This window comes from Oncorhynchus masou, chromosome 23, assembly GCF_036934945.1.
Source record: "Oncorhynchus masou masou isolate Uvic2021 chromosome 23, UVic_Omas_1.1, whole genome shotgun sequence".
Lineage (NCBI taxonomy): Eukaryota > Metazoa > Chordata > Actinopteri > Salmoniformes > Salmonidae > Oncorhynchus > Oncorhynchus masou.
This window is the reverse complement of record NC_088234.1, coordinates 7,972,599-7,982,598: the sequence shown is the minus strand read 5'-3', so window position 1 is coordinate 7,982,598 and position 10,000 is coordinate 7,972,599. Positions and strand designations below refer to the sequence as shown.

The window sequence follows — 10,000 nt, the reverse complement described above, 5'->3', positions numbered from 1 at the left end:
TCAGGTGGCCGGTTGTTGAGGGCGACGGTACAGGGGAAGAAGCTGTTCAGGTGGCTGGAGGTTCTGGTCTTTCCTGCACGCTTCCATGCCCTGGGGTCATTTTGATGTATAATTTAAGTGTTTTGCCCGAGTGAAAAATGTGTGCGATTTGTCTCATTCATGATTGTAGCTAAGCTAAGCTAACTAACTTTGTATGTAAAATAATGAGCACAAGATGGCATCTCAGATTATTTTTTATTTCTGTTATAAATCTTTGTACATATGAACAACACGATATGACCAACACTAATGATATTTAATTTGTATCTAACAGTTGCATGCTAATTGCTATCCGCTAACATTAGCTAGTTCAGCGCTAGGTAGCCTACCATTTCTCCCTGCTAGTTAGCTGCTCTTAGCTTATGTTGTTGTTGGCTAGCTGTTCATGGGTTTTTGTTACATTTAATACACAGGCCGCTACTATCATTTGTTTGTACTGTTGTACAAGCTTTTGTTCATATAATGCATGGGGTGTAACTTAAACTCACTCACTTTTGTACATCGCCTTGGTCCGTACAATTGACCTTATTTTAACGCCCCAAAAACGTAATACTTCCAGATCAACTGTAATGTCAATACCATTGTAAGGAACAATTTCTCCCCTTTCCAACAAAATAAATGACATGACCTAAACGCTGCCCGTTTCTGCATAATTCAAGAAGACAATGAGCCCCGTGGGGTCTTTTTAAAAATGGCGGGTGGGGAAGCGAAACTAATGCGTGATAGTGAGAAGGAGAGATGTTGTGAGGGAAAATAGCTTTTTGTCACTCGATCTGTCCAACTTATCACCTTATCGCCTCTAAAATGTAAATAAAACACTATAAAGAGTTTATATAATGTGTCATTACATACAGTGGGGAGAACAAGTATTTGATACACTGCCGATTTTGCAGGTTTTCCTACTTACAAAGCATGTAGAGGTCTGTAATTTTTGTCGTAGGTACACTTCAACTGTGAGAGACGGAATCGAAAACAACAATCCAGAAAATCACATTGTCTGATTTTTAAGTAATTAATTAGCATTTTATTGCATGATATAAGTATTTGATCACCTACCAACCAGTAAGAATTCCGGCTCTCACAGACCTGTTAGTTGTTCTTTAAGAATCCCTCCTGTTCTCCACTCATTACCTGTATTAACTGCACCTGTTTGAACTCGTTACCTGTATAAAAGACACCTGTCCACACACTCAATCAAACAGACTCCAACCTCTCCACAGTGGCCAAGAACAGAGAGCTGGGTAAGGACATGAGGGTTAAAATTGTAGACCTGCACAAGGCAGGGATGGCCTACAGGACAATAGGCAAGCAGCTTGGTGAGAAGGCAACAACTGTTGGCGCAATTATTAGAAAATGGAAGATGTTCAAGATGACGGTCATCCACCCTCGGTCTGTGGCTCCATGCAAGATCTCACCTCATGGGGCATCAATGATCATGAGGAAGGTGAGGGATCAGCCCAGAACTACAAGGCAGGACCTGGTCAATGACCTGAAGAGAGTTGGGACCACAGTCTCAAAGAAAACCATTAGTAACACACTACGCCGTCATGGATTAAAATCCTACAGCTCACGCAAGGTCCCCCTGCTCAAGCCAGCGCATGTCCAGGCCCATCTGAAGTTTGCCAATGACCATCTGGATGATCCAGAGGAGGAATGGGAGAAGGTCATGTGGTCTAAAGAGACAAAAATAGAGCTTTTTGGTTTTTGGTCTAAACTCCACTCGCCGTGTTTGGAGGAAGAAGAAGGATGAGTACAACCCCAAGAACACTATCCCAACTGTGAAGCATGGAGGTGGAAACATAATTCTTTGGTGATGCTTTTCTGCAAAGGGGACAGGACGACTGCACCGTATTGAGGGGAGGATGGATGGGGCCATGTATCAGCTGATCTTGGCCAACAACCTCCTTCCCTCATTAAGAGCATTGAAGATGGGTCGTGGCTGGGTCTTCCAGCATGACAACGACCCGAAACACACAGCCAGGGCAACTAAGGAGTGGCTCCGTAAGAAGCATCTCAAGGTCCTGGAGTTGACTAGCCAGTCTCCAGACCTGAACCCAATAGAATATCTTTGGAGCTGAATGTCCGTATTGCCCAGCGACAGCCCCGAAACCTGAAGGATCTGGAGAATGGGCCAAAATCCCTGCTGCAGTGTGTGTAAACCTGGTCAAGAACTACAGGAAACGTATGATCTCTGTAAATGCAAACAAAGGTTTCTGTACCAAATATTACGTTCTGCTTTTCTGATGTTTCAAATACTTATGTCATGCAATGAATTGCAAATTAATTACTTGAAAAATGGTACCATGTGATTTTCTGGATTTTTGTTTTAGATTCTGTCTCTCACAGCTGAAGTGTACCTATGATAACAATTACAGACCTCTACATTCTTTGTAAGCAGGAAAACCTGTAAAATCGGCAGTGTATCTAATACTTGTTCTCCCCACTGTACCTCTTTGAAGGTTTGTCTCGAATTTGAATTGTGTTTTTAGGGCGGTGCTAAAGTGATCTTAGAAGTAAACAGCGGCTTTGAGAATGATGATCGCATGCAATGATGATGAAACACATGACTAGGTATCCCCCCCTTACCCCCGTCACTGTCCATTTCTTGTTTTTAAAGGATGATAGAAGTGCTACACCTGGTGGAGAGAGATTGTAAGACAGAAATAGTTGCTTTATATGTGCTGTACGTTACGACATGACACGTCAAGATGTAACGGAGCGTCCGTTTTTTCAACTTTTCTCCAATACTATAGAGCCATTACCATGTCGATCAACGCTTGAATAGAAACCTAGTCCACACCCCCGAGTCAACACAGTCGCTACAGTCACATTAGTTTTCTTTGTAGCCTTGTTTATTGAATGTTGTGCTTGCGCACATTTGTACGGAATGGGGTGAGGTTACTTTATATTGATTTTTTTTGCACACCATCATCTTTAGTGATAAACCAGCTAACTAACCCAGTTCAAACCCTGATGTGTCATACTTGGGCTTCCGAGTGGCGCAGTGGTCTAAGGCACTGCATCACAGTGCTAAAGGTATCATTACAGATCCTGGTTCGATTCCAGGCTGTTTCACAACCAGCCATGCTTGGGAGTCCCATAAGGCGGCACACAATTGGCCCATTGTCGTCCGGGTTATTATAAATAAGAAATTGTTCTTAAATGACTTGCCGAGTTAAATAAAAAGGTTCAATTAAAATAAAAAATATGCTATACATACACACCTAGTAAGACATATATGTTTTCGTGAAGGCAATTAGCTAGTAGATTCTTCTAGATATTGTTGAATTGACTTGTACCATTTACACAAAATGTATTTTTTGGGGGCATTTTCTCTGACACAGATTTATCTCCCAGCACAATGTGTCTGTGCGATGTCATCACCTGGTCTAGAGTGGCTGCTATATGCCCTGTAGTTCCATTAATCACCTGGTCTAGAGTGGCTGCTATAGGCCCTGTAGTTCCATTAATCACCTGGTCTAGAGTGGCTGCTATAGGCCCTGTAGTTCCATTAATCACCTGGTCTAGAGTGGCTGCTATAGGCCCTGTAGTTCCATTAATCACCTGGTCTAGAGTGGCTGCTATAGGCCCTGTAGTTCCATTAATCACCTGGTCTAGAGTGGCTGCTATAGGCCCTGTAGTTCCATTAATCACCTGGTCTAGAGTGGCTGCTATAGGCCCTGTAGTTCCATTAATCACCTGGTCTAGAGGGGCTGCTATAGGCCCTGTAGTTCCATTAATCACCTGGTCTAGAGTGGCTGCTATAGGCCCTGTAGTTCCATTAATCACCTGGTCTAGAGTGGCTGCTATAGGCCCTGTAGTTCCATTAATCACCTGGTCTAGAGTGGCTGCTATAGGCCCTGTAGTTCCATTAATTACCTGGTATAGAGGGGCTGCTATAGCATTGTAGTTACATTAATCACCTGGTCTAGAGTGGCTGCTATAGGCCCTGTAGTTCCATTAATCACCTGGTCTAGAGGGGCTGCTATAGGCCCTGTAGTTACATTAATCACCTGGTCTAGAGGGGCTGCTATAGGCCCTGTAGTTCCATTAATCACCTGGTCTAGAGGGGCTGCTATAGGCCCTGTAGTTCCATTAATCACCTGGTCTAGAGTGGCTGCTATAGGCCCTGTAGTTCCATTAATCACCTGGTATAGAGGGGATGCAATAGCCCTGTAGTTCCATTAATCGCAGATTGCTGTACTTTGTTGGAACACTAATTGCCTCTGTATCAGAACTGCATTGACTGTTTTCCTGGAAATAACAGTAATCATGAGCAGGTATACATTCTGTTTCCTACTCTCGTCCACATGCCCGCAGCTCTGTGCACTGACAGTATCACGTGCAGAACTTGTAGTACATCTCGTTTGATTGTAATGACCTTTGGGTAGGTGTTTGTGGGTGATACATCGAGAGCACGGATCCAAAGGCGTCTCTTTCAACCAGGCGGATGGAATTCAACTAGTGTTTTCACAACAGTCCAATAAAACCAATAATCTCAGTCGTTTTACAAGATACCGAAACATGTTTGAGGGAACAACAATCAATCAACCAAATCAATTTGGTGGGTTTTAGTAGTTTTACTGGATTTGGTGGGTTTGGTGGGGTAAAGTTAAGATTTTATATTAATTAAATGTCCAATTCTATGGTGACATGTACAGTATATGAATATGCATGACTTGATGCATTTGTTTACTGTATTCTATTGGTTCTAGATATATGTGTTCTATTGGTTCTAGAATCTAGATAGGTGTGTTCTATTGGTTCTAGAATCTAGATAGGTGTGTTCTATTGGTTCTAGGATGTAGATAGGTGTGTTCTATTGGTTCTAGAATCTAGATAGATGTGTTCTATTGGTTCTAGATGCACAGGGGAGAGTGCTTGCAGAGGGTGAGAGAGACATTTGGAGAGGAGTTAATGTGGACCTGATGAGCAATGACTAGGATGGCCTGCAAATCGGCAAACCAATGTGGTTCGTCAAGCCCCCCTACTTCCGGAGTGAGGTGTTCCCTGCCCTTAGTCAAGAACCCCAGAACCCGCTTGGAGAGGGATCATAGCTACTTGGCGAGTCACACCACATGGACCATGTCTGTGGAGTTTTCATTAAGACAACCTCTATCCCACGTACCCCTCAAACCTCAACTGTATAGCACCCGCAATGGAGGCTCGCCCCGGACTAAGCTGGAGGACTCCTGTCAGTACAGCGCTCGATTCCTTTGTTGCTCTCTGCGTTTTTAAATACGCTTGTTCAGACCCATGTAAACAGGTTAACACCACATTCCAAATGCAAAGATGACTGAATGTTTTTTGAAATGAATTGATCAGAGTATTGGGCAGGAATCATCCAGCTGTGCCCAGGGCGAGCCTTCATGGGGTGGGGGGGGTGTTACTTTAGTTTCAGGCCTAAATGCAGATGCTGTTATCTGTTTTCTCTTCCACTACTGAAATTAATTGTCATCCTTCAAGAAGTGTATTTGTGTGTTTGAGTCGAGGAACTAAGAGTTGTTTTAGTAATGTCACGAGGTGCTGGAAAAACCTCGATAGTGGCGCTTGAATTGTATTTTTGAAAAAAAATGAAGAAACCCTGACGTGTGATTATTATGCAAATTATTAAAAGTAATTTAGTCATGAATTCGTTAAATAATGAATTGTGTTTTTAATATACCAGTGACAGCCACTAAGGCAAGCTAGCAATGCCTAGCATTAGTATTCAGTGGGGTGAATAAGCATGTAACCTTGAGTTAGCGCACGGCCATTTACTGACGTTTATGGTAAAGATGTGGGCGGTAATGTGTTGTAACTCCAATTTAATCTAATTTAATTTGTCGCATTCGCCGAATACAACACGAATACAACCTTATATTGAAATGCTTACTTACATACAAGCCCTTAACCAACAATGCAGTTCAATAAATAGAGTTTAAAAATGTTTTTGGACTAAATAAACTAGGGTAAAACATTTTTTTTTTAAAGTAACAATAAAATGACTTAACTATAACGAGGCTATATACAGGGGGTACCGGAGTCAATGTGCGGGGGTACAGGTTAGTCGAGGTAATTTGTACATGTAGGTAGGGGTAACGTGACTATGCATAGATAATTAACACCACCTAGAAGAGAGGGCTTGGATGGCAGGAAGATTGGCCCCAGTGATGTACTGGGCCGTACGCACTTACCCTCTGTAGAGCCCTTATGTTTGGATACAGAGCAGTTGCCATACCAGGTGGTGATGCAAATGGTCAGGATGCTCTCGATGGTGCAGCTATAGAACTTTTTGAGGATCTGGGGACCGATGTCATATCTTTTCAGTCTCCTGAGAGGGAAAAGGTGTTGTCGTGCCTTCTTCACGACTGTCTTGGTGTGTTTGGACAATGATAGTTTGCTGGTGATGTCGACACCAAGGAGACTTGAAACTCTTTACCCGTTCCACCACAGCCCTGTTGATGTTCCATGACCTCTGACCTCTCACCCATATCTCCACTCATCTACCTGTTCCATGACCTCTCACCCATATCTCCACTCATCTACCTGTTCCATGACCTCTGACCTCTCACCCATATCTCCACTCATCTACCTGTTCCATGACCTCTGACCTCTCACCCATATCTCCACTCATCTACCTGTTCCATGACCTCTGACCTCTCACCAATATCTCCACTCATCAACATGTTTCATGACTTCTATGCTGATTCTTCACACACTAAGTAAAACAGACTGTTAGCTAAACATAGACCCACTGTCATGAACTTACTTCCACTGTATAATACAGTACTGTAGTCTAAACCCACTATCCAGTAATGTAGTCGAAACCCACTATCCAGTACTGTAGTCTAAACCCACTATCCAGTAATGTAGTCTAAACCCACTATCCAGTACTGTAGTCTAGTCCCACGATACAGTACTGTAGTCTAGACCCACTATCCAGTACTGTAGTCTAGACCCACTATCCAGTACTGTAGTCTAGACCCACTATCCAGTACTGTAGTCTAAACCCACTATCCAGTACTTTAGTCTAGACCCACTATACAGTACTGTAGTCTAAACCCACTAAACAGTACTGTAGTCTAGACCCACTATCCAGTACTGTACTCTAGAACCACTATCCAGTACTGTACTCTAAACCCACTATCCAGTACTGTAGTCAAGACCCACTATCCAGTACTTTAGTCTTGACCCACTATCCAGTACTGTAGTCTAGACCCACTATCCAATACTGTAGTCTAAACCCACTATCCAGTACTGTAGTCTGGACCCACTATCCAGTACTGTAGTCTAGACCCACTATCCAATACTGTAGTCTAGACCCACTATCCAGTACTGTAGTCTAAACCCAGTATCCAGTACGTAGTCTAAACCCACTATACAGTACTTTAGTCTTGACCCACTATCCAGTACTTTAGTCTAGACCCACTATCCAGTACTGTAGTCTAGACCCACTATCCAGTACTGTAGTCTAGACCCACTATCCAGTACTGTAGTCTAAATCCACTATACAGTACTGTAGTCTAGACCCACTATACAGTACTGTAGTCTAGACCCACTATCCAGTACTGTAGTCTAGACCCACTATCCAGTACTGTAGTCTAGACCCACTATCCAGTACTGTAGTCTAGACCCACTATCCAGTACTGTAGTCTATACCCACTATCCAGTGCTGTAGTCTAAACCCACTATACAGTACTGTAGTCTAGACCCACTATACAGTACTGTAGTCTAGACCCACTATCCAGTACTGTAGTCTGGACCCACTATCCAGTACTGTAGTCTATACCCACTATCCAGTACTGTAGTCTAGACCCACTATCCAGTACTGTAGTCTATACCCACTATCCAGTACTGTAGTCTAGACCCACTATCCAGTACTGTAGTCTATACCCACTATCCAGTACTGTAGTCTAGTCCCACTATCCAGTACTGTAGTCTAGACCCACTGTCAGTTCATTTCCCTTTTGCCTCAGTACCAGAACAAACTATCGTTAGCTGGACAGGGAACAAAAGGTTCCTCGTCTATTAGACGCTATTAGTCATTAGACGAGGAGTGTTGTTTTATGCAGGGTGTATTAGGCTATTAGTAGACAGCTCGGTGCAGTGTGTGTGTGTGTGTGTGTGTGTGTGTCAGAGTCAGTATTTCAGGTAAACCACACAACCGAACCGTATCCCGCAGCACACATCACACAAACCACACTGCTATTAGTACTGTAGTACTGTTATTAAATGGGAAACCTTTGTACTTGACATATTATCCCTCTCTCTCTCTCTGTCTCTCTCTCTCTCTCTGTCTCTCTCTCTGTCTCTCTCTCTCTCTCTCTCTCTGCTCTCTCTCTCTGTCTCTCTCTCTCTCTCTGTCTGTCTCTCTCTCTGTCTTCTCTAGGTAGTGATGTGTGCTATTAATATTGTCATTAAATGGAAACCTTTGTACCTACCACTCTATCTCTCTCTATCTCTGTCTCTCTCTCTCCCTCTCTCTCTCTGTCTCTCTCTCTCTCGCTGTCTCTTTCTCTCTGTCTCTTTCTCTCTCTCTCTCTCTCTCTCTCTACTCTAGGTAGTGATGTGTGGCTGCAGACTGAGAGGTCTCTGTTCAGTAAAGCGTTGACAAGCCATGGAAAAGACTTCCCTCTCATCCAGCAGATGGTACTGTAAAAGTACTAATGTTAAATACTAATGTTAAATACAGTAACAGTACTAATGTTAAATACGAATGTTAAATACAGTAACAGTACTAATGTTAAATACGAATGTTAAATACAGTAACAGTACTAATGTTAAATACGAATGTTAAATACAGTAACAGTGTTAAATACAGTAACAGTACGGATGTTAAATACTGTAACAGTACCTATGTTAAACACTGTAACATTACCTATGTTAAATACTGTAACATTACCTATGTTAAATACATTAACAGTACATGTTAAATACAGTAACAGTGTTAAATACAGTAACAGTGTTAAATACAGTAACAGTACTAATGTTAAATATATTAACAGTACTAATGTTAAATACAGTAACAGTATTAAATACAGTAACAGTATTAAATACAGTAACAGTGTTAAATACAGTAACAGTACTGGTGTTAAATACAGTAACAGTACTGGTGTTAAATACAGTAACAGTACTGGTGTTAAATACAGTAACAGTACTGGTGTTAAATACAGTAACAGTACTGGTGTTAAATACAGTAACAGTACTGGTGTTAAATACAGTAACAGTACTGGTGTTAAATACAGTAACAGTACTGGTGTTAAATACAGTAACAGTACTGGTGTTAAATACAGTAACAGTACTGGTGTTAAATACAGTAACAGTGTTAAATACAGTAACAGTGTTAAATACATTAACAGTACTGATGTTAAATACTGTAACAGTACCTATGTTAAATACAGTAACATTACTGGAGTTAAATACAGTGACAGTACTAATGTTAAATACAGTAACAGTACTAATGTTAAATACAGTAGCAGTACTGATGTTAAATAGAGTAACAGTACTGATGTTAAATACAGTAACAGTACTAATGTTAAATACAGTAACAGTACTAATGTTAAATACAGTAGCAGTACTGATGTTAAATACAGTAACAGTACTGATGCCAAATACAGTAACAGTGTTAAATACAGTAACAGTGTTAAATAGAGTAACAGTACTGATGTTAAATAGAGTAACAGTACTGATGTTAAATACAGTAACATTACTGGTGTTAAATACAGTAACAGTTCTGATGTTAAATACAGTAACAGTACTTATGTTAAACACAGTAACAATACTGATGTTAAACACAGTAACAGTACCTATGTTAAATACAGTAACAGTGCTAATGTTAAATACGGTATCAGTACTGATGTTAAATACAGTAACAGTACTGATGTTAAATACAGTAACAGTACCTATGTTAAATACAGTAACTACCTATGTTAAATACAGTGCCAGTACTAATGTTAAATACAGTAACAGTACTGATGTT

The 10,000-nt window shown here is 41.3% G+C and overlaps 1 protein-coding gene across 3 annotated transcripts in view; it reads left to right on the top strand.

Annotated features, from left to right (window-relative positions):
- The window catches only part of LOC135510230 (uncharacterized), a 44,011-nt gene that overhangs the window by 28,100 nt on the left and 5,911 nt on the right, over window positions 1-10,000 (top strand). For all 3 annotated transcript variants that reach the window (XM_064931024.1, XM_064931023.1, XM_064931026.1), the window contains one exon: window positions 8,582-8,670. In XM_064931024.1, coding sequence (XP_064787096.1) covers window positions 8,582-8,670 — 89 coding nt within the window. The remainder of the gene's footprint in view (window positions 1-8,581; window positions 8,671-10,000) is intronic.